The sequence below is a fragment of the Oncorhynchus mykiss genome, chromosome 23 (genome assembly GCF_013265735.2).
Source record: "Oncorhynchus mykiss isolate Arlee chromosome 23, USDA_OmykA_1.1, whole genome shotgun sequence".
Lineage (NCBI taxonomy): Eukaryota > Metazoa > Chordata > Actinopteri > Salmoniformes > Salmonidae > Oncorhynchus > Oncorhynchus mykiss.
The window spans coordinates 145001-172654 of NC_048587.1; the positions used below are offsets into that span (position 1 = coordinate 145001).

At 43.2% G+C, this 27654-nt stretch overlaps 1 protein-coding gene across 3 annotated transcripts in view; it reads left to right on the plus strand.

The window, feature by feature from the left end:
* Window positions 1–27654, plus strand: part of LOC110510910 (alpha-actinin-2) — an 84208-nt gene that overhangs the window by 36974 nt on the left and 19580 nt on the right. For all 3 annotated transcript variants that reach the window (XM_036960753.1, XM_036960754.1, XM_036960755.1), the window contains 2 exons: window positions 2558–2666; window positions 4531–4671. In XM_036960753.1, the coding sequence (XP_036816648.1) occupies window positions 2558–2666; window positions 4531–4671 (250 nt within the window). The remainder of the gene's footprint in view (window positions 1–2557; window positions 2667–4530; window positions 4672–27654) is intronic.

Here is a 27654-nt window from a genome sequence, read left to right on the forward strand (position 1 = left end):
CAACCAGCCCACAGGTCTATTTGTCCCTGATGTAAACTGGTGTAAAGTTAGAAGCAGCACCAACCAGCCAACAGGTCTATTTGTCCCTGATGTAAACTGGTGTAAAGTTAGAAGCAGCACCAACCAGCCCACAGGTCTATTTGTCCCTGATGTAAACTGGTGTAAAGTTAGAAGCAGCACCAACCAGACCAACTGGTGTAAAGTTAGAAGCAGCACCAACCAGCCAACAGGTCAGCGTATCCCTCATGTAAACTGGTGTAAAGTTAGAAGCAGCACCAACCAGCTAACAGGTCAGCGTGGCCCTGATGTAAACTGGGGTAAAGTTAGAAGCAGCACCAACCAGCTAACAGGTCTACGTGGCCCTGATGTAAACTGGGGTAAAGTTAAAAGCAGCACCAACCAGCCAACAGGTCAGCGTGGCCCTGATGTAAACTGGGGTAAAGTTAAACGCAGCACCAACCAGCCAACAGGTCTACGTGGCCCTGAATTGAGGAGTGTGTTCTAAATGTGGGTTTGAATGACCCTGAACAGCACCTGCCAGTTTCCCTCTGCAACAGCACTGATTGTCCTGCCTGCGAGTGTGTGTGTGTCTGTGTGTCTGTGTGTGTGTGTGTGTGTGTGTGTGTGTGTGTGTGTGTGTGTGTGTGTGTGTGTGTGTGTGTGTGTGTGTGTGTGTGTGTGTGTGTGTGTGTGTGTGTGTGTGTGTGTGTGTGTGTGTGTGTGTGAGAGAGTGCGTGCGTGCGTGCGTGTGTGTGTCAGTTCACTGCCATGTATCTGAGTCATGGGTCATAGCCGTTTATCTTATCTGGTGTCTAACAGCCAATGGGATCACAGCATGTCAGAAGGTGAAAGGTCATCCCTTCGCTAGTACTGCAGAAGAACTAACATTGTTATCTCAGTCAATATTAACCTTCTGCTGGGGAATCTCCTCTCGGACACACACACACACACACACACTCTCTCTCTCTCAGTTGTCCCCCTGGTGAGGTCTGTTTTCACTATTCCCCAGATATCCAGTTACTGCCTGGGTGGGTCTGGGCCGGGAACACAATGACACGGGTCACCTTGAGGTTCTCTGTCAGCCCCCTGCAATGTTCTTGGGTCATGTTTATTAGGCACCAAACGGAATAAACTACTTTGAGCTGTCCATTGACAAAAGTACATTTTCACCTCTCTATTCTGTTGCAAAACGTTTAAGAAAGTTTTCCGTTGCATTCATTATTGAACAACGAACCAGGTTTCTCTGGGATACTTCTGGAGAGAGGAGAGTTAGGAACAGGTTTCTCTAGGATACTTCTGGAGAGAGGAGAGTTAGGAACAGGTTTCTCTGGGATACTTCTGGAGAGGGAGATGGGAGAGTTAAGAACAGGTTTGTCTGGGATACTTCTGGAGAGAGGAGAGTTAGGAACAGGTTTCTCTGGGATACTTCTGGAGAGGGAGATGGGAGAGTTAAGAACAGGTTTGTCTGGGATACTTCTGGAGAGAGGAGAGTTAGGAACAGGTTTCTCTGGGATACTTCTGGAGAGAGGAGAGTTAGGAACAGGTTTCTCTGGGATATTTCTGGAGAGAGGAGAGTCAGGAACAGGTTTATCTGGGAACAGGTTTCTCTGGGATACTTCTGGAGAGAGGAGAGTTAAGAACAGGTTTCTCTGGGATACTTCTGGAGAGAGGAGAGTTAGGAACAGGTTTCTCTGGGATACTTCTGGAGAGAGGAGAGACAGGAACAGGTTTCTCTGAGAACAGGTTTCTCTGGGATACTTCTGGAGAGAGGAGAGTTAAGAACAGGTTTGTCTGGGATACTTCTGGAGAGAGGAGAGTTAGGAACAGGTTTCTCTGAGAACAGGTTTCTCTGGGATACTTCTGGAGAGAGGAGAGTCAGGAACAGGTTTCTCTGGGAACAGGTTTGTCTGGGATACTTCTGGAGAGAGGAGAGTTGGGAACAGGTTTCTCTGGGAACAGGTTTCTCTGGGATACTTCTGGAGAGAGGAGAGTCAGGAACAGGTTTCTCTGGGATACTTCTGGAGAGAGGGATAGTCAGGAACAGGTTTCTCTGGGATACTTCTGGAGAGAGGGATAGGAGAGTTAGGAACAGGTTTCTCTGGGATACTTCTGGAGAGAGGGATAGTCAGGAACAGGTTTCTCTGGGATACTTCTGAAGAGGGGAGAGAGGAGAGTCAGTAAATATAAGAATGGAATTGTAGTGTTTATTTAAGCGTTCACCTACATGAAAATATATTTCTGAGGTGATGGACTCACTATGGCTGAGGTCACTATTAGTTATATACACTCCCTCTATTGGGTGGAGGTCAGGGGTCTGCTCAGGCTACTCAAGTAAACTGAACTTGCTGTCATTTTCTTACTTTTATTTGTTTTTTCTCCAAAAACTGTGGCTCCAAATGGCACCCTATTCCCTATATAGTGCACAACTTTTGACCAGAGCTCTCTCTCTCTCTCTCTCTCTCTCTCTCTCCCCTCGCTCCTCTCTCTCTCTCTCTCTCTCTCTCTCTCTCTCTCTCTCTCTCTCTTTCTCTCTCCTCCTCTCTCTCTCTGTCCACAGTGAGCTGGACTACCATGCTGCCTCCTCTATCAACGAGCGCTGCCAGGGCATTTGTGACCAATGGGACCAGCTGGGAACCCTCACCCAGAAGAGGAGGGAGAACCTGGAGGTACAGAATAGGGCTGGGTTCTTCTGGTGGGGGCTAGTGGGGGGAGGTACAGAATAGGGCTGGGTTCTTCTAGTGGGGGGAGGTACAGAACAGGGCTGGGTTCTTCTAGAGGAGGGAGGCACAGAATAGGGCTGTGTTCTTCTAGAGGAGGGAGGTACAGAACAGGGCTGGGTTCTTCTAGAGGAGGGAGGTACAGAATAGGGCTGGGTTCTTCTAGAGGAGGGAGGTACAGAATAGGGCTGGGTTCTTCTAGAGGAGGGAGGTACAGAATAGGGCTGGATTCTTCTGGTGGAGGCTGGTGGGGGGAGGTACAGAATAGGGCTGGATTCTTATAGAGGAGGGAGGTACAGAATAGGGCTGGGTTATTCTTGTGGAGGGAGGTACAGAATAGGGCTGGGTTCTTCTAGTGGAGGGAGGTACAGAATAGGGCTGGGTTCTTCTAGTGGAGGTAGGTACAGAATAGGGCTGGGTTCTTCTACTGGAGGGAGGTACAGAGTAGGGCTGGGTTATTCTAGTGGAGGGAGGTACAGAATAGGGCTGGGTTCTTCTGGTGGAGGGAGGTACAGAATAGGGCTGGGTTCTTCTACTGGAGGGAGGTACAGAATAGGGCTGGGTTCTTCTAGTGGAGGGAGGTACAGAATAGGGCTGGGTTCTTCTGGTGGGGGCTACTGGAGGGAGATACAGAACAGGGCTGGGTTCTTCTAGTGGAGGGAGTTACAGAATATGGCTGGGTTCTTCTAGAGGAGGGAGGTACAGAATAGAGCTGCGTTATTCTAGTGGAGGGAGGTACAGAACAGGACTGGGTTCTTATAGTGGAGGAAGATACAGAATAGGGCTGGGTTCTTCTAGTGGAGGGAGGTACAGAATAGAGGTCCTCTGGTGGGGGCTAGTGGAGGGAGACAGTGGTCCTCTGGTGGGGGCTAGTGGAGGGAGACAGTGGTCCTCTGGTGGGGGTTAGTGGAGGGAGACAGTGGTCCTCTGGTGGGGGCTAGTGGTCCTCTGGTGGGGGCTAGTGGTCCTCTGGTGGGGGCTAGTGGAGGGAGACAGAGGTCCTCTGGTGGGGGCTAGTGGTCCTCTGGTGGGGGCTAGTGGTCCTCTGGTGGGGGCTAGTGGTTCTCTGGTGGGGGTTAGTGGTTCTCTGGTGGGGGTTAGTGGAGGGAGACAGAGGTCCTCTGGTGGGGGCTAGTGGTCCTCTGGTGGGGGCTAGTGGTCCTCTGGTGGCGGCTAGTGGAGGGAGACAGAGGTCCTCTGGTGGGGGCTAGTGGTCCTCTGGTGGGGGCTAGTGGTCCTCTTGTGGGGGCTAGTGGTCCTCTGGAGGGGGCTAGTGGAGGGAGACAGAGGTCCTCTGGTGGGGGCTAGTGGTCCTCTGGAGGGGGCTAGTGGAGGGAGACAGTGGCCCTCTGGTGGGGGCTAGTGGTCCTCTGGTGGGGGTTAGTGGTCCTCTGGTGGGGGCTAGTGGTCCTCTGGTGGGGGCTAGTGGAGGGAGACAGAGGTCCTCTTGTGGGGGCTAGTGGAGGGAGACAGTGGTCCTCTGGTGGGGGCTAGTGGTTCTCTGGTGGGGGCTAGTGGTTCTCTGGTGGGGGCTAGTGGTCCTCTGGTGGGGGCTTGTGGAGGGAGACAAACACTCTGGTTCTAATCTGGTTCCAATCTGGTTGTCATCTGCAGACCTACATAAACACTCAGATGATCAACACACAAATCACTACACAGAAATTGCCATTACTCCCTGTTCTGAATGACCAGGTTTCATGTCACAACAATAAACAGTGTTTAAGAGTAGTTTAAAACCACTTGGTCACGATAGTCATCATTTTAAATGATCATTTGTCATTAATCCCATTTCCCCTACCTTGGTGTCTCTCAGAGGACGGAGAAGCTGCTGGAGACCATCGACCAGCTGTTCCTGGAGTTCTCTAAGAGGTCAGCTCCCTTTAACAACTGGATGGAAGGAGCCATGGAAGACCTGCAAGACATGTTTATAGTTCACACTGTGGATGAAATCCAGGTAAAGACAGTTCACACTGTGGATGACATCCAGGTAAAGACAGTTCACACTGTGGATGACATCCAGGTAAAGACAGTTCACACTGTGGATGACATCCAGGTAAAGACAGTTCACACTGTGGATGACATCCAGGTAAAGACAGTTCACACTGTGGATGACATCCAGGTAAAGACAGTTCACACTGTGGATGACATCCAGGTAAAGACATGTTTATAGTTCACACTGTGGATGACATCCAGGTAAAGACATGTTTATAGTTCACACTGTGGATGACATCCAGGTAAAGACATGTTCATAGTTCACACTGTGGATGACATCCAGGTAAAGACAGTTCACACTGTGGATGACATCCAGGTAAAGACAGTTCACACTGTGGATGACATCCAGGTAAAGACAGTTCACACTGTGGATGACATCCAGGTAAAGACAGTTCACACTGTGGATGACATCCAGGTAAAGACATGTTCACACTGTGGATGACATCCAGGTAAAAACAGTTCACACTGTGGATGACATCCAGGTAAAGACAGTTCACACTGTGGATGACATCCAGGTAAAGACATGTTCATAGTTCACACTGTGGATGACATCCAGGTAAAGACATGTTCATAGTTCACACTGTGGATGACATCCAGGTAAAGACAGTTCACACTGTGGATGACATCCAGGTAAAGACATGTTCATAGTTCACACTGTGGATGACATCCAGGTAAAGACATGTTTATAGTTCACACTGTGGATGACATCCAGGTAAAGACAGTTCACACTGTGGATGACATCCAGGTAAAGACATGTTCATAGTTCACACTGTGGATGACATCCAGGTAAAGACATGTTTATAGTTCACACTGTGGATGACATCCAGGTAAAGACAGTTCACACTGTGGATGACATCCAGGTAAAGACATGTTCATAGTTCACACTGTGGATGACATCCAGGTAAAGACAGTTCACACTGTGGATGACATCCAGGTAAAGACATGTTCATAGTTCACACTGTGGATGACATCCAGGTAAAGACATGTTTATAGTTCACACTGTGGATGACATCCAGGTAAAGACATGTTCACACTGTGGATGACATCCAGGTAAAGACATGTTCATAGTTCACACTGTGGATGACATCCAGGTAAAGACATGTTCACACTGTGGATGACATCCAGGTAAAGACAGTTCACACTGTGGATGACATCCAGGTAAAGACATGTTTATAGTTCACACTGTGGATTACATCCAGGTAAAGACATGTTTATAGTTCACACTGTGGATGACATCCAGGTAAAGACATGTTCATAGTTCACACTGTGGATGACATCCAGGTAAAGACGTGTTTATAGTTCACACTGTGGATGACATCCAGGTAAAGACAGTTCACACTGTGGATGACATCCAGGTAAAGACATGTTTATAGTTCACACTGTGGATGACATCCAGGTAAAGAGAGTTCACACTGTGGATGACATCCAGGTAAAGAGAGTTCACACTGTGGATGACATCCAGGTAAAGACATGTTCATAGTTCACACTGTGGATGAAATCCAGGTAAAGACATGTTCATAGTTCACACTGTGGATGACATCCAGGTAAAGACAGTTCACACTGTGGATTACATCCAGGTAAAGACATGTTCATAGTTCACACTGTGGATGACATCCAGGTAAAGACAGTTCACACTGTGGATGACATCCAGGTAAAGACATGTTCATAGTTCACACTGTGGATGACATCCAGGTAAAGACATGTTTATAGTTCACACTGTGGATGACATCCAGGTAAAGACATGTTCATAGTTCACACTGTGGATGACATCCAGGTAAAGACATGTTTATAGTTCACACTGTGGATGACATCCAGGTAAAGACATGTTTATAGTTCACACTGTGGATGACATCCAGGTAAAGACGTGTTTATAGTTCACACTGTGGATGACATCCAGGTAAAGACATGTTTATAGTTCACACTGTGGATGACATCCAGGTAAAGACATGTTCACACTGTGGATGACATCCAGGTAAAGACATGTTTATAGTTCACACTGTGGATGACATCCAGGTAAAGACATGTTTATAGTTCACACTGTGGATGACATCCAGGTAAAGACATGTTCATAGTTCACACTGTGGATGACATCCAGGTAAAGACATGTTTATAGTTCACACTGTGGATGACATCCAGGTAAAGACATGTTTATAGTTCACACTGTGGATGACATCCAGGTAAAGACATGTTTATAGTTCACACTGTGGATGACATCCAGGTAAAGACAGTTCACACTGTGGATGACATCCAGGTAAAGACAGTTCACACTGTGGATGACATCCAGGTAAAGACAGTTCACACTGTGGATGACATCCAGGTAAAGACATGTTCATAGTTCACACTGTGGATGACATCCAGGTAAAGACATGTTCACACTGTGGATGACATCCAGGTAAAGACATGTTTATAGTTCACACTGTGGATGACATCCAGGTAAAGACAGTTCACACTGTGGATGACATCCAGGTAAAGACAGTTCACACTGTGGATGACATCCAGGTAAAGACATGTTTATAGTTCACACTGTGGATGACATCCAGGTAAAGACGTGTTTATAGTTCACACTGTGGATGACATCCAGGTAAAGACATGTTTATAGTTCACACTGTGGATGACATCCAGGTAAAGACATGTTTATAGTTCACACTGTGGATGACATCCAGGTAAAGACAGTTCACACTGTGGATGACATCCAGGTAAAGACAGTTCACACTGTGGATGACATCCAGGTAAAGACATGTTCATAGTTCACACTGTGGATGACATCCAGGTAAAGACATGTTTATAGTTCACACTGTGGATGACATCCAGGTAAAGACATGTTTATAGTTCACACTGTGGATGACATCCAGGTAAAGACATGTTTATAGTTCACACTGTGGATGACATCCAGGTAAAGACAGTTCACACTGTGGATGACATCCAGGTAAAGACATGTTCACACTGTGGATGACATCCAGGTAAAGACATGTTCATAGTTCACACTGTGGATGACATCCAGGTAAAGACAGTTCACACTGTGGATGACATCCAGGTAAAGACATGTTCATAGTTCACACTGTGGATGACATCCAGGTAAAGACATGTTCATAGTTCACACTGTGGATGACATCCAGGTAAAGACATGTTTATAGTTCACACTGTGGATGACATCCAGGTAAAGACATGTTTATAGTTCACACTGTGGATGACATCCAGGTAAAGACATGTTTATAGTTCACACTGTGGATGACATCCAGGTAAAGACATGTTCATAGTTCACACTGTGGATGACATCCAGGTAAAGACATGTTTACACTGTGGATGACATCCAGGTAAAGACATGTTCATAGTTCACACTGTGGATGACATCCAGGTAAAGACATGTTCATAGTTAACACTGTGGATGACATCCAGGTAAAGACAGTTCACACTGTGGATGACATCCAGGTAAAGACATGTTCATAGTTCACACTGTGGATGACATCCAGGTAAAGACATGTTCACACTGTGGATGACATCCAGGTAAAGACATGTTTATAGTTCACACTGTGGATGACATCCAGGTAAAGACATGTTTATAGTTCACACTGTGGATGACATCCAGGTAAAGACATGTTTATAGTTCACACTGTGGATGACATCCAGGTAAAGACATGTTCATAGTTCACACTGTGGATGACATCCAGGTAAAGACATGTTTATAGTTCACACTGTGGATGACATCCAGGTAAAGACAGTTCACACTGTGGATGACATCCAGGTAAAGACATGTTCATAGTTCACACTGTGGATGACATCCAGGTAAAGACATGTTCACACTGTGGATGACATCCAGGTAAAGACATGTTCATAGTTCACACTGTGGATGACATCCAGGTAAAGACGTGTTTATAGTTCACACTGTGGATGACATCCAGGTAAAGACATGTTTATAGTTCACACTGTGGATGACATCCAGGTAAAGACATGTTCATAGTTCACACTGTGGATGACATCCAGGTAAAGACATGTTCATAGTTCACACTGTGGATGACATCCAGGTAAAGACATGTTCATAGTTCACACTGTGGATGACATCCAGGTAAAGACATGTTCATAGTTCACACTGTGGATGACATCCAGGTAAAGACAGTTCACACTGTGGATGACATCCAGGTAAAGACATGTTCATAGTTCACACTGTGGATGACATCCAGGTAAAGACAGTTCACACTGTGGATGACATCCAGGTAAAGACATGTTTATAGTTCACACTGTGGATGACATCCAGGTAAAGACATGTTTATAGTTCACACTGTGGATGACATCCAGGTAAAGACATGTTCATAGTTCACACTGTGGATGACATCCAGGTAAAGACATGTTTATAGTTCACACTGTGGATGACATCCAGGTAAAGACATGTTTATAGTTCACACTGTGGATGACATCCAGGTAAAGACATGTTCATAGTTCACACTGTGGATGACATCCAGGTAAAGACAGTTCACACTGTGGATTACATCCAGGTAAAGACATGTTCATAGTTCACACTGTGGATGACATCCAGGTAAAGACATGTTCATAGTTCACACTGTGGATGACATCCAGGTAAAGACATGTTTATAGTTCACACTGTGGATGACATCCAGGTAAAGACATGTTCATAGTTCACACTGTGGATGACATCCAGGTAAAGACATGTTTATAGTTCACACTGTGGATGACATCCAGGTAAAGACATGTTCATAGTTCACACTGTGGATGACATCCAGGTAAAGACATGTTCATAGTTCACACTGTGGATGACATCCAGGTAAAGACAGTTCACACTGTGGATGACATCCAGGTAAAGACATGTTCATAGTTCACACTGTGGATGACATCCAGGTAAAGACATGTTTATAGTTCACACTGTGGATGACATCCAGGTAAAGACATGTTCATAGTTCACACTGTGGATGACATCCAGGTAAAGACATGTTTATAGTTCACACTGTGGATGACATCCAGGTAAAGACATGTTCATAGTTCACACTGTGGATGACATCCAGGTAAAGACATGTTTATAGTTCACACTGTGGATGACATCCAGGTAAAGACAGTTCACACTGTGGATGACATCCAGGTAAAGACATGTTCACACTGTGGATGACATCCAGGTAAAGACAGTTCACACTGTGGATGACATCCAGGTAAAGACATGTTTATAGTTCACACTGTGGATGACATCCAGGTAAAGACATGTTCATAGTTCACACTGTGGATGACATCCAGGTAAAGACATGTTTATAGTTCACACTGTGGATGACATCCAGGTAAAGACAGTTCACACTGTGGATGACATCCAGGTAAAGACATGTTCACACTGTGGATGACATCCAGGTAAAGACATGTTCACACTGTGGATGACATCCAGGTAAAGACATGTTCACACTGTGGATGACATCCAGGTAAAGACAGTTCACACTGTGGATGACATCCAGGTAAAGACAGTTCACACTGTGGATGACATCCAGGTAAAGACATGTTTATAGTTCACACTGTGGATGACATCCAGGTAAAGACATGTTTATAGTTCACACTGTGGATGACATCCAGGTAAAGACAGTTCACACTGTGGATGACATCCAGGTAAAGACATGTTTATAGTTCACACTGTGGATGACATCCAGGTAAAGACATGTTCATAGTTCACACTGTGGATGACATCCAGGTAAAGACATGTTTATAGTTCACACTGTGGATGACATCCAGGTAAAGACAGTTCACACTGTGGATGACATCCAGGTAAAGACATGTTCATAGTTCACACTGTGGATGACATCCAGGTAAAGACAGTTCACACTGTGGATGACATCCAGGTAAAGACATGTTCACACTGTGGATGACATCCAGGTAAAGACATGTTCATAGTTCACACTGTGGATGACATCCAGGTAAAGACATGTTTATAGTTCACACTGTGGATGACATCCAGGTAAAGACATGTTCATAGTTCACACTGTGGATGACATCCAGGTAAAGACATGTTTATAGTTCACACTGTGGATGACATCCAGGTAAAGACATGTTCATAGTTCACACTGTGGATGACATCCAGGTAAAGACATGTTTATAGTTCACACTGTGGATGACATCCAGGTAAAGACAGTTCACACTGTGGATGACATCCAGGTAAAGACATGTTCACACTGTGGATGACATCCAGGTAAAGACAGTTCACACTGTGGATGACATCCAGGTAAAGACATGTTTATAGTTCACACTGTGGATGACATCCAGGTAAAGACATGTTCATAGTTCACACTGTGGATGACATCCAGGTAAAGACATGTTTATAGTTCACACTGTGGATGACATCCAGGTAAAGACAGTTCACACTGTGGATGACATCCAGGTAAAGACATGTTCACACTGTGGATGACATCCAGGTAAAGACATGTTCACACTGTGGATGACATCCAGGTAAAGACATGTTCACACTGTGGATGACATCCAGGTAAAGACAGTTCACACTGTGGATGACATCCAGGTAAAGACAGTTCACACTGTGGATGACATCCAGGTAAAGACATGTTTATAGTTCACACTGTGGATGACATCCAGGTAAAGACATGTTTATAGTTCACACTGTGGATGACATCCAGGTAAAGACAGTTCACACTGTGGATGACATCCAGGTAAAGACATGTTTATAGTTCACACTGTGGATGACATCCAGGTAAAGACATGTTCATAGTTCACACTGTGGATGACATCCAGGTAAAGACATGTTTATAGTTCACACTGTGGATGACATCCAGGTAAAGACAGTTCACACTGTGGATGACATCCAGGTAAAGACATGTTCATAGTTCACACTGTGGATGACATCCAGGTAAAGACAGTTCACACTGTGGATGACATCCAGGTAAAGACATGTTCACACTGTGGATGACATCCAGGTAAAGACATGTTTATAGTTCACACTGTGGATGACATCCAGGTAAAGACATGTTTATAGTTCACACTGTGGATGACATCCAGGTAAAGACATGTTTATAGTCCACACTGTGGATGACATCCAGGTAAAGACAGTTCACACTGTGGATGACATCCAGGTAAAGACATGTTCATAGTTCACACTGTGGATGACATCCAGGTAAAGACATGTTTATAGTTCACACTGTGGATGACATCCAGGTAAAGACATGTTTATAGTTCACACTGTGGATGACATCCAGGTAAAGACAGTTCACACTGTGGATGACATCCAGGTAAAGACATGTTTATAGTTCACACTGTGGATGACATCCAGGTAAAGACATGTTCATAGTTCACACTGTGGATGACATCCAGGTAAAGACATGTTTATAGTTCACACTGTGGATGACATCCAGGTAAAGACATGTTCATAGTTCACACTGTGGATGACATCCAGGTAAAGACATGTTTATAGTTCACACTGTGGATGACATCCAGGTAAAGACAGTTCACACTGTGGATGACATCCAGGTAAAGACATGTTCACACTGTGGATGACATCCAGGTAAAGACATGTTCACACTGTGGATGACATCCAGGTAAAGACATGTTCACACTGTGGATGACATCCAGGTAAAGACAGTTCACACTGTGGATGACATCCAGGTAAAGACAGTTCACACTGTGGATGACATCCAGGTAAAGACATGTTTATAGTTCACACTGTGGATGACATCCAGGTAAAGACATGTTTATAGTTCACACTGTGGATGACATCCAGGTAAAGACAGTTCACACTGTGGATGACATCCAGGTAAAGACATGTTTATAGTTCACACTGTGGATGACATCCAGGTAAAGACATGTTCATAGTTCACACTGTGGATGACATCCAGGTAAAGACATGTTTATAGTTCACACTGTGGATGACATCCAGGTAAAGACAGTTCACACTGTGGATGACATCCAGGTAAAGACATGTTCATAGTTCACACTGTGGATGACATCCAGGTAAAGACAGTTCACACTGTGGATGACATCCAGGTAAAGACATGTTCACACTGTGGATGACATCCAGGTAAAGACATGTTTATAGTTCACACTGTGGATGACATCCAGGTAAAGACATGTTTATAGTTCACACTGTGGATGACATCCAGGTAAAGACATGTTTATAGTCCACACTGTGGATGACATCCAGGTAAAGACAGTTCACACTGTGGATGACATCCAGGTAAAGACATGTTCATAGTTCACACTGTGGATGACATCCAGGTAAAGACATGTTTATAGTTCACACTGTGGATGACATCCAGGTAAAGACATGTTTATAGTTCACACTGTGGATGACATCCAGGTAAAGACAGTTCACACTGTGGATGACATCCAGGTAAAGACATGTTTATAGTTCACACTGTGGATGACATCCAGGTAAAGACATGTTCATAGTTCACACTGTGGATGACATCCAGGTAAAGACATGTTTATAGTTCACACTGTGGATGACATCCAGGTAAAGACATGTTTATAGTTCACACTGTGGATGACATCCAGGTAAAGACATGTTTATAGTTCACACTGTGGATGACATCCAGGTAAAGACATGTTTATAGTTCACACTGTGGATGACATCCAGGTAAAGACATGTTCATAGTTCACACTGTGGATGACATCCAGGTAAAGACAGTTCACACTGTGGATGACATCCAGGTAAAGACATGTTCATAGTTCACACTGTGGATGACATCCAGGTAAAGACAGTTCACACTGTGGATGACATCCAGGTAAAGACATGTTTATAGTTCACACTGTGGATGACATCCAGGTAAAGACATGTTCACACTGTGGATGACATCCAGGTAAAGACATGTTCATAGTTCACACTGTGGATGACATCCAGGTAAAGACATGTTTATAGTTCACACTGTGGATGACATCCAGGTAAAGACAGTTCACACTGTGGATGACATCCAGGTAAAGACATGTTTATAGTTCACACTGTGGATGACATCCAGGTAAAGACATGTTCACACTGTGGATGACATCCAGGTAAAGACATGTTTATAGTTCACACTGTGGATGACATCCAGGTAAAGACATGTTTATAGTTCACACTGTGGATGACATCCAGGTAAAGACATGTTCATAGTTCACACTGTGGATGACATCCAGGTAAAGACATGTTCATAGTTCACACTGTGGATGACATCCAGGTAAAGACAGTTCACACTGTGGATGACATCCAGGTAAAGACATGTTCATAGTTCACACTGTGGATGACATCCAGGTAAAGACATGTTCACACTGTGGATGACATCCAGGTAAAGACATGTTCATAGTTCACACTGTGGATGACATCCAGGTAAAGACATGTTCACACTGTGGATGACATCCAGGTAAAGACATGTTCACACTGTGGATAACATCCAGGTAAAGACATGTTCACACTGTGGATGACATCCAGGTAAAGACATGTTCATAGTTCACACTGTGGATGACATCCAGGTAAAGACATGTTCACACTGTGGATGACATCCAGGTAAAGACATGTTTATAGTTCACACTGTGGATGACATCCAGGTAAAGACATGTTCATAGTTCACACTGTGGATGACATCCAGGTAAAGACAGTTCACACTGTGGATGACATCCAGGTAAAGACATGTTTATAGTTCACACTGTGGATGACATCCAGGTAAAGACATGTTTATAGTTCACACTGTGGATGACATCCAGGTAAAGACAGTTCACACTGTGGATGACATCCAGGTAAAGACATGTTTATAGTTCACACTGTGGATGACATCCAGGTAAAGACAGTTCACACTGTGGATGACATCCAGGTAAAGACAGTTCACACTGTGGATGACATCCAGGTAAAGACAGTTCACACTGTGGATGACATCCAGGTAAAGACATGTTTATAGTTCACACTGTGGATGACATCCAGGTAAAGACATGTTTATAGTTCACACTGTGGATGACATCCAGGTAAAGACAGTTCACACTGTGGATGACATCCAGGTAAAGACAGTTCACACTGTGGATGACATCCAGGTAAAGACATGTTTATAGTTCACACTGTGGATGACATCCAGGTAAAGACATGTTTATAGTTCACACTGTGGATGACATCCAGGTAAAGACATGTTCATAGTTCACACTGTGGATGACATCCAGGTAAAGACATGTTTATAGTTCACACTGTGGATGACATCCAGGTAAAGACATGTTTATAGTTCACACTGTGGATGACATCCAGGTAAAGACAGTTCACACTGTGGATGACATCCAGGTAAAGACATGTTCATAGTTCACACTGTGGATGACATCCAGGTAAAGACATGTTCATAGTTCACACTGTGGATGACATCCAGGTAAAGACATGTTTATAGTTCACACTGTGGATGACATCCAGGTAAAGACATGTTCATAGTTCACACTGTGGATGACATCCAGGTAAAGACATGTTCATAGTTCACACTGTGGATGACATCCAGGTAAAGACATGTTCATAGTTCACACTGTGGATGACATCCAGGTAAAGACATGTTCACACTGTGGATGAAATCCAGGTAAAGACATGTTTATAGTTCACACTGTGGATGACATCCAGGTAAAGACAGTTCACACTGTGGATGACATCCAGGTAAAGACATGTTCATAGTTCACACTGTGGATGACATCCAGGTAAAGACATGTTCACACTGTGGATGAAATCCAGGTAAAGACATGTTTATAGTTCACACTGTGGATGACATCCAGGTAAAGACATGTTTATAGTTCACACTGTGGATGACATCCAGGTAAAGACATGTCCACACTGTGGATGACATCCAGGTAAAGACATGTTTATAGTTCACACTGTGGATGACATCCAGGTAAAGACATGTTCATAGTTCACACTGTGGATGACATCCAGGTAAAGACATGTTCACACTGTGGATGAAATCCAGGTAAAGACATGTTTATAGTTCACACTGTGGATGACATCCAGGTAAAGACATGTTCATAGTTCACACTGTGGATGACATCCAGGTAAAGACAGTTCACACTGTGGATGACATCCAGGTAAAGACATGTTTATAGTTCACACTGTGGATGACATCCAGGTAAAGACAGTTCACACTGTGGATGACATCCAGGTAAAGACATGTTCATAGTTCACACTGTGGATGACATCCAGGTAAAGACAGTTCACACTGTGGATGACATCCAGGTAAAGACATGTTCACACTGTGGATGACATCCAGGTAAAGACATGTTTATAGTTCACACTGTGGATGACATCCAGGTAAAGACATGTTTATAGTTCACACTGTGGATGACATCCAGGTAAAGACATGTTTATAGTCCACACTGTGGATGACATCCAGGTAAAGACAGTTCACACTGTGGATGACATCCAGGTAAAGACATGTTCATAGTTCACACTGTGGATGACATCCAGGTAAAGACATGTTTATAGTTCACACTGTGGATGACATCCAGGTAAAGACATGTTTATAGTTCACACTGTGGATGACATCCAGGTAAAGACAGTTCACACTGTGGATGACATCCAGGTAAAGACATGTTTATAGTTCACACTGTGGATGACATCCAGGTAAAGACATGTTCATAGTTCACACTGTGGATGACATCCAGGTAAAGACATGTTTATAGTTCACACTGTGGATGACATCCAGGTAAAGACATGTTTATAGTTCACACTGTGGATGACATCCAGGTAAAGACATGTTTATAGTTCACACTGTGGATGACATCCAGGTAAAGACATGTTTATAGTTCACACTGTGGATGACATCCAGGTAAAGACATGTTCATAGTTCACACTGTGGATGACATCCAGGTAAAGACAGTTCACACTGTGGATGACATCCAGGTAAAGACATGTTCATAGTTCACACTGTGGATGACATCCAGGTAAAGACAGTTCACACTGTGGATGACATCCAGGTAAAGACATGTTTATAGTTCACACTGTGGATGACATCCAGGTAAAGACATGTTCACACTGTGGATGACATCCAGGTAAAGACATGTTCATAGTTCACACTGTGGATGACATCCAGGTAAAGACATGTTTATAGTTCACACTGTGGATGACATCCAGGTAAAGACAGTTCACACTGTGGATGACATCCAGGTAAAGACATGTTTATAGTTCACACTGTGGATGACATCCAGGTAAAGACATGTTCACACTGTGGATGACATCCAGGTAAAGACATGTTTATAGTTCACACTGTGGATGACATCCAGGTAAAGACATGTTTATAGTTCACACTGTGGATGACATCCAGGTAAAGACATGTTCATAGTTCACACTGTGGATGACATCCAGGTAAAGACATGTTCATAGTTCACACTGTGGATGACATCCAGGTAAAGACAGTTCACACTGTGGATGACATCCAGGTAAAGACATGTTCATAGTTCACACTGTGGATGACATCCAGGTAAAGACATGTTCACACTGTGGATGACATCCAGGTAAAGACATGTTCATAGTTCACACTGTGGATGACATCCAGGTAAAGACATGTTCACACTGTGGATGACATCCAGGTAAAGACATGTTCACACTGTGGATAACATCCAGGTAAAGACATGTTCACACTGTGGATGACATCCAGGTAAAGACATGTTCATAGTTCACACTGTGGATGACATCCAGGTAAAGACATGTTCACACTGTGGATGACATCCAGGTAAAGACATGTTTATAGTTCACACTGTGGATGACATCCAGGTAAAGACATGTTCATAGTTCACACTGTGGATGACATCCAGGTAAAGACAGTTCACACTGTGGATGACATCCAGGTAAAGACATGTTTATAGTTCACACTGTGGATGACATCCAGGTAAAGACATGTTTATAGTTCACACTGTGGATGACATCCAGGTAAAGACAGTTCACACTGTGGATGACATCCAGGTAAAGACATGTTTATAGTTCACACTGTGGATGACATCCAGGTAAAGACAGTTCACACTGTGGATGACATCCAGGTAAAGACAGTTCACACTGTGGATGACATCCAGGTAAAGACAGTTCACACTGTGGATGACATCCAGGTAAAGACATGTTTATAGTTCACACTGTGGATGACATCCAGGTAAAGACATGTTTATAGTTCACACTGTGGATGACATCCAGGTAAAGACAGTTCACACTGTGGATGACATCCAGGTAAAGACAGTTCACACTGTGGATGACATCCAGGTAAAGACATGTTTATAGTTCACACTGTGGATGACATCCAGGTAAAGACATGTTTATAGTTCACACTGTGGATGACATCCAGGTAAAGACATGTTCATAGTTCACACTGTGGATGACATCCAGGTAAAGACATGTTTATAGTTCACACTGTGGATGACATCCAGGTAAAGACATGTTTATAGTTCACACTGTGGATGACATCCAGGTAAAGACAGTTCACACTGTGGATGACATCCAGGTAAAGACATGTTCATAGTTCACACTGTGGATGACATCCAGGTAAAGACATGTTCATAGTTCACACTGTGGATGACATCCAGGTAAAGACATGTTTATAGTTCACACTGTGGATGACATCCAGGTAAAGACATGTTCATAGTTCACACTGTGGATGACATCCAGGTAAAGACATGTTCATAGTTCACACTGTGGATGACATCCAGGTAAAGACATGTTCATAGTTCACACTGTGGATGACATCCAGGTAAAGACATGTTCACACTGTGGATGAAATCCAGGTAAAGACATGTTTATAGTTCACACTGTGGATGACATCCAGGTAAAGACAGTTCACACTGTGGATGACATCCAGGTAAAGACATGTTCATAGTTCACACTGTGGATGACATCCAGGTAAAGACATGTTCACACTGTGGATGAAATCCAGGTAAAGACATGTTTATAGTTCACACTGTGGATGACATCCAGGTAAAGACATGTTTATAGTTCACACTGTGGATGACATCCAGGTAAAGACATGTCCACACTGTGGATGACATCCAGGTAAAGACATGTTTATAGTTCACACTGTGGATGACATCCAGGTAAAGACATGTTCATAGTTCACACTGTGGATGACATCCAGGTAAAGACATGTTCACACTGTGGATGAAATCCAGGTAAAGACATGTTTATAGTTCACACTGTGGATGACATCCAGGTAAAGACATGTTCATAGTTCACACTGTGGATGACATCCAGGTAAAGACAGTTCACACTGTGGATGACATCCAGGTAAAGACATGTTCACACTGTGGATGACATCCAGGTAAAGACATGTTCACACTGTGGATGACATCCAGGTAAAGACATGTTTATAGTTCACACTGTGGATGACATCCAGGTAAAGACATGTTCATAGTTCACACTGTGGATGACATCCAGGTAAAGACATGTTTATAGTTCACACTGTGGATGACATCCAGGTAAAGACATGTTTATAGTTCACACTGTGGATGACATCCAGGTAAAGACATGTTCATAGTTCACACTGTGGATGACATCCAGGTAAAGACATGTTCACACTGTGGATGACATCCAGGTAAAGACAGTTCACACTGTGGATGACATCCAGGTAAAGACATGTTTATAGTTCACACTGTGGATGACATCCAGGTAAAGACAGTCCACACTGTGGATGACATCCAGGTAAAGACATGTTCATAGTTCACACTGTGGATGACATCCAGGTAAAGACATGTTTATAGTTCACACTGTGGATGACATCCAGGTAAAGACATGTTTATAGTTCACACTGTGGATGACATCCAGGTAAAGACATGTTTATAGTTCACACTGTGGATGACATCCAGGTAAAGACAGTCCACACTGTGGATGACATCCAGGTAAAGACATGTTCATAGTTCACACTGTGGATGACATCCAGGTAAAGACATGTTCATAGTTCACACTGTGGATGACATCCAGGTAAAGACATGTTCATAGTTCACACTGTGGATGACATCCAGGTAAAGACATGTTCATAGTTCACACTGTGGATGACATCCAGGTAAAGACAGTTCACACTGTGGATGACATCCAGGTAAAGACATGTTTATAGTTCACACTGTGGATGACATCCAGGTAAAGGCAGTTCACACTGTGGATGACATCCAGGTAAAGACATGTTCACACTGTGGATGACATCCAGGTAAAGACAGTTCACACTGTGGATGACATCCAGGTAAAGACAGTTCACACTGTGGATGACATCCAGGTAAAGACATGTTTATAGTTCACACTGTGGATGACATCCAGGTAAAGACATGTTTATAGTTCACACTGTGGATGACATCCAGGTAAAGACATGTTCATAGTTCACACTGTGGATGACATCCAGGTAAAGACATGTTTATAGTTCACACTGTGGATGACATCCAGGTAAAGACAGTTCACACTGTGGATGACATCCAGGTAAAGACAGTTCACACTGTGGATGACATCCAGGTAAAGACAGTTCACACTGTGGATGACATCCAGGTAAAGACATGTTTATAGTTCACACTGTGGATGACATCCAGGTAAAGACATGTTCATAGTTCACACTGTGGATGACATCCAGGTAAAGACAGTTCACACTGTGGATGACATCCAGGTAAAGACATGTTTATAGTTCACACTGTGGATGACATCCAGGTAAAGACATGTTCATAGTTCACACTGTGGATGACATCCAGGTAAAGACATGTTTATAGTTCACACTGTGGATGACATCCAGGTAAAGACAGTTCACACTGTGGATGACATCCAGGTAAAGACATGTTCATAGTTCACACTGTGGATGACATCCAGGTAAAGACATGTTCATAGTTCACACTGTGGATGACATCCAGGTAAAGACATGTTCATAGTTCACACTGTGGATGACATCCAGGTAAAGACATGTTTATAGTTCACACTGTGGATGACATCCAGGTAAAGACATGTTTATAGTTCACACTGTGGATGACATCCAGGTAAAGACAGTTCACACTGTGGATGACATCCAGGTAAAGACATGTTTATAGTTCACACTGTGGATGACATCCAGGTAAAGACAGTTCACACTGTGGATGACATCCAGGTAAAGACATGTTTATAGTTCACACTGTGGATGACATCCAGGTAAAGACAGTTCACACTGTGGATGACATCCAGGTAAAGACATGTTCACACTGTGGATGACATCCAGGTAAAGACATGTTCACACTGTGGATGACATCCAGGTAAAGACAGTTCACACTGTGGATGACATCCAGGTAAAGACATGTTCATAGTTCACACTGTGGATGACATCCAGGTAAAGACAGTTCACACTGTGGATGACATCCAGGTAAAGACATGTTTATAGTTCACACTGTGGATGACATCCAGGTAAAGACAGTTCACACTGTGGATGACATCCAGGTAAAGACATGTTTATAGTTCACACTGTGGATGACATCCAGGTAAAGACATGTTTATAGTTCACACTGTGGATGACATCCAGGTAAAGACAGTTCACACTGTGGATGACATCCAGGTAAAGACATGTTCATAGTTCACACTGTGGATGACATCCAGGTAAAGACATGTTCATAGTTCACACTGTGGATGACATCCAGGTAAAGACATGTTTATAGTTCACACTGTGGATGACATCCAGGTAAAGACATGTTTATAGTTCACACTGTGGATGACATCCAGGTAAAGACATGTTTATAGTTCACACTGTGGATGACATCCAGGTAAAGACATGTTCATAGTTCACACTGTGGATGACATCCAGGTAAAGACATGTTTATAGTTCACACTGTGGATGACATCCAGGTAAAGACATGTTTATAGTTCACACTGTGGATGACATCCAGGTAAAGACATGTTTATAGTTCACACTGTGGATGACATCCAGGTAAAGACATGTTCACACTGTGGATGACATCCAGGTAAAGACATGTTCACACTGTGGATGACATCCAGGTAAAGACAGTTCACACTGTGGATGACATCCAGGTAAAGACAGTTCACACTGTGGATGACATCCAGGTAAAGACATGTTCACACTGTGGATGACATCCAGGTAAAGACATGTTCATAGTTCACACTGTGGATGACATCCAGGTAAAGACATGTTTATAGTTCACACTGTGGATGACATCCAGGTAAAGACATGTTTATAGTTCACACTGTGGATGACATCCAGGTAAAGACATGTTTATAGTTCACACTGTGGATGACATCCAGGTAAAGACATGTTTATAGTTCACACTGTGGATGACATCCAGGTAAAGACATGTTTATAGTTCACACTGTGGATGACATCCAGGTAAAGACAGTTCACACTGTGGATGACATCCAGGTAAAGACATGTTTATAGTTCACACTGTGGATGACATCCAGGTAAAGACATGTTCACACTGTGGATGACATCCAGGTAAAGACATGTTTATAGTTCACACTGTGGATGACATCCAGGTAAAGACATGTTTATAGTTCACACTGTGGATGACATCCAGGTAAAGACATGTTCACACTGTGGATGACATCCAGGTAAAGACATGTTCATAGTTCACACTGTGGATGACATCCAGGTAAAGACATGTTTATAGTTCACACTGTGGATGACATCCAGGTAAAGACATGTTTATAGTTCACACTGTGGATGACATCCAGGTAAAGACAGTTCACACTGTGGATGACATCCAGGTAAAGACATGTTCACACTGTGGATGACATCCAGGTAAAGACATGTTCATAGTTCACACTGTGGATGACATCCAGGTAAAGACATGTTTATAGTTCACACTGTGGATGACATCCAGGTAAAGACATGTTTATAGTTCACACTGTGGATGACATCCAGGTAAAGACATGTTTATAGTTCACACTGTGGATGACATCCAGGTAAACACATGTTCATAGTTCACACTGTGGATGACATCCAAGTAAAGACATGTTCATAGTTCACACTGTGGATGACATCCAGGTAAAGACATGTTTATAGTTCACACTGTGGATGACATCCAGGTAAAGACATGTTTATAGTTCACACTGTGGATGACATCCAGGTAAAGACATGTTTATAGTTCACACTGTGGATGACATCCAGGTAAAGACATGTTCACACTGTGGATGACATCCAGGTAAAGACATGTTCATAGTTCACACTGTGGATGACATCCAGGTAAAGACATGTTTATAGTTCACACTGTGGATGACATCCAGGTAAAGACAGTTCACACTGTGGATGACATCCAGGTAAAGACATGTTCACACTGTGGATGACATCCAGGTAAAGACATGTTCATAGTTCACACTGTGGATGACATCCAGGTAAAGACATGTTTATAGTTCACACTGTGGATGACATCCAGGTAAAGACAGTTCACACTGTGGATGACATCCAGGTAAAGACATGTTCATAGTTCACACTGTGGATGACATCCAGGTAAAGACAGTTCACACTGTGGATGACATCCAGGTAAAGACAGTTCACACTGTGGATGACATCCAGGTAAAGACATGTTTATAGTTCACACTGTGGATGACATCCAGGTAAAGACATGTTTATAGTTCACACTGTGGATGACATCCAGGTAAAGACAGTTCACACTGTGGATGACATCCAGGTAAAGACATGTTCATAGTTCACACTGTGGATGACATCCAGGTAAAGACATGTTCATAGTTCACACTGTGGATGACATCCAGGTAAAGACATGTTTATAGTTCACACTGTGGATGACATCCAGGTAAAGACATGTTTATAGTTCACACTGTGGATGACATCCAGGTAAAGACATGTTCATAGTTCACACTGTGGATGACATCCAGGTAAAGACATGTTCATAGTTCACACTGTGGATGACATCCAGGTAAAGACAGTTCACACTGTGGATGACATCCAGGTAAAGACAGTTCACACTGTGGATGACATCCAGGTAAAGACATGTTTATAGTTCACACTGTGGATGACATCCAGGTAAAGACAGTTCACACTGTGGATGACATCCAGGTAAAGACAGTTCACACTGTGGATGACATCCAAGTAAAGACATGTTTATAGTTCACACTGTGGATGACATCCAGGTAAAGACATGTTCATAGTTCACACTGTGGATGACATCCAGGTAAAGACATGTTTATAGTTCACACTGTGGATGACATCCAGGTAAAGACAGTTCACACTGTGGATGACATCCAGGTAAAGACAGTTCACACTGTGGATGACATCCAGGTAAAGACATGTTTATAGTTCACACTGTGGATGACATCCAGGTAAAGACATGTTTATAGTTCACACTGTGGATGACATCCAGGTAAAGACATGTTTATAGTTCACACTGTGGATGACATCCAGGTAAAGACATGTTCATAGTTCACACTGTGGATGACATCCAGGTAAAGACATGTTCATAGTTCACACTGTGGATGACATCCAGGTAAAGACATGTTCATAGTTCACACTGTGGATGACATCCAGGTAAAGACAGTTCACACTGTGGATGACATCCAGGTAAAGACAGTTCACACTGTGGATGACATCCAGGTAAAGACATGTTTATAGTTCACACTGTGGATGACATCCAGGTAAAGACATGTTCACACTGTGGATGACATCCAGGTAAAGACATGTTTATAGTTCACACTGTGGATGACATCCAGGTAAAGACATGTTCATAGTTCACACTGTGGATGACATCCAGGTAAAGACATGTTTATAGTTCACACTGTGGATGACATCCAGGTAAAGACATGTTTATAGTTCACACTGTGGATGACATCCAGGTAAAGACATGTTCACACTGTGGATGACATCCAGGTAAAGACATGTTCATAGTTCACACTGTGGATGACATCCAGGTAAAGACATGTTCACACTGTGGATGACATCCAGGTAAAGACATGTTCACACTGTGGATGACATCCAGGTAAAGACATGTTTATAGTTCACACTGTGGATGACATCCAGGTAAAGACATGTTTATAGTTCACACTGTGGATGACATCCAGGTAAAGACATGTCCACACTGTGGATGACATCCAGGTAAAGACATGTTCATAGTTCACACTGTGGATGACATCCAGGTAAAGACATGTTCATAGTTCACACTGTGGATGACATCCAGGTAAAGACATGTTCATAGTTCACACTGTGGATGACATCCAGGTAAAGACAGTTCACACTGTGGATGACATCCAGGTAAAGACATGTTTATAGTTCACACTGTGGATGACATCCAGGTAAAGACAGTTCACACTGTGGATGACATCCAGGTAAAGACATGTTTATAGTTCACACTGTGGATGACATCCAGGTAAAGACATGTTCATAGTTCACACTGTGGATGACATCCAGGTAAAGACATGTTCATAGTTCACACTGTGGATGACATCCAGGTAAAGACATGTTCACACTGTGGATTACATCCAGGTAAAGACATGTTTATAGTTCACACTGTGGATGACATCCAGGTAAAGACATGTTTATAGTTCACACTGTGGATGACATCCAGGTAAAGACATGTTTATAGTTCACACTGTGGATGACATCCAGGTAAAGACATGTTCATAGTTCACACTGTGGATGACATCCAGGTAAAGACATGTTCACACTGTGGATGACATCCAGGTAAAGACATGTTCATAGTTCACACTGTGGATGACATCCAGGTAAAGACATGTTCATAGTTCACACTGTGGATGACATCCAGGTAAAGACAGTTCACACTGTGGATGACATCCAGGTAAAGACAGTTCACACTGTGGATGACATCCAGGTAAAGACATGTTTATAGTTCACACTGTGGATGACATCCAGGTAAAGACAGTTCACACTGTGGATGACATCCAGGTAAAGACAGTTCACACTGTGGATGACATCCAAGTAAAGACATGTTTATAGTTCACACTGTGGATGACATCCAGGTAAAGACATGTTCATAGTTCACACTGTGGATGACATCCAGGTAAAGACATGTTTATAGTTCACACTGTGGATGACATCCAGGTAAAGACAGTTCACACTGTGGATGACATCCAGGTAAAGACAGTTCACACTGTGGATGACATCCAGGTAAAGACATGTTTATAGTTCACACTGTGGATGACATCCAGGTAAAGACATGTTTATAGTTCACACTGTGGATGACATCCAGGTAAAGACATGTTTATAGTTCACACTGTGGATGACATCCAGGTAAAGACATGTTCATAGTTCACACTGTGGATGACATCCAGGTAAAGACATGTTCATAGTTCACACTGTGGATGACATCCAGGTAAAGACATGTTCATAGTTCACACTGTGGATGACATCCAGGTAAAGACAGTTCACACTGTGGATGACATCCAGGTAAAGACAGTTCACACTGTGGATGACATCCAGGTAAAGACATGTTTATAGTTCACACTGTGGATGACATCCAGGTAAAGACATGTTCACACTGTGGATGACATCCAGGTAAAGACATGTTTATAGTTCACACTGTGGATGACATCCAGGTAAAGACATGTTCATAGTTCACACTGTGGATGACATCCAGGTAAAGACATGTTTATAGTTCACACTGTGGATGACATCCAGGTAAAGACATGTTTATAGTTCACACTGTGGATGACATCCAGGTAAAGACATGTTCACACTGTGGATGACATCCAGGTAAAGACATGTTCATAGTTCACACTGTGGATGACATCCAGGTAAAGACATGTTCACACTGTGGATGACATCCAGGTAAAGACATGTTCACACTGTGGATGACATCCAGGTAAAGACATGTTTATAGTTCACACTGTGGATGACATCCAGGTAAAGACATGTTTATAGTTCACACTGTGGATGACATCCAGGTAAAGACATGTCCACACTGTGGATGACATCCAGGTAAAGACATGTTCATAGTTCACACTGTGGATGACATCCAGGTAAAGACATGTTCATAGTTCACACTGTGGATGACATCCAGGTAAAGACATGTTCATAGTTCACACTGTGGATGACATCCAGGTAAAGACAGTTCACACTGTGGATGACATCCAGGTAAAGACATGTTTATAGTTCACACTGTGGATGACATCCAGGTAAAGACAGTTCACACTGTGGATGACATCCAGGTAAAGACATGTTTATAGTTCACACTGTGGATGACATCCAGGTAAAGACATGTTCATAGTTCACACTGTGGATGACATCCAGGTAAAGACATGTTCATAGTTCACACTGTGGATGACATCCAGGTAAAGACATGTTCACACTGTGGATTACATCCAGGTAAAGACATGTTTATAGTTCACACTGTGGATGACATCCAGGTAAAGACATGTTTATAGTTCACACTGTGGATGACATCCAGGTAAAGACATGTTTATAGTTCACACTGTGGATGACATCCAGGTAAAGACATGTTCACACTGTGGATTACATCCAGGTAAAGACATGTTTATAGTTCACACTGTGGATGACATCCAGGTAAAGACATGTTCATAGTTCACACTGTGGATGACATCCAGGTAAAGACATGTTTATAGTTCACACTGTGGATGACATCCAGGTAAAGACATGTTCATAGTTCACACTGTGGATGACATCCAGGTAAAGACAGTTCACACTGTGGATGACATCCAGGTAAAGACAGTTCACACTGTGGATGACATCCAGGTAAAGACATGTTCATAGTTCACACTGTGGATGACATCCAGGTAAAGACATGTTTATAGTTCACACTGTGGATGACATCCAGGTAAAGACATGTTTATAGTTCACACTGTGGATGACATCCAGGTAAAGACATGTTCACACTGTGGATGACATCCAGGTAAAGACATGTTCATAGTTCACACTGTGGATGACATCCAGGTAAAGACATGTTCATAGTTCACACTGTGGATGACATCCAGGTAAAGACATGTTCATAGTTCACACTGTGGATGACATCCAGGTAAAGACATGTTTATAGTTCACACTGTGGATGACATCCAGGTAAAGACATGTTCACACTGTGGATGACATCCAGGTAAAGACATGTTTATAGTTCACACTGTGGATGA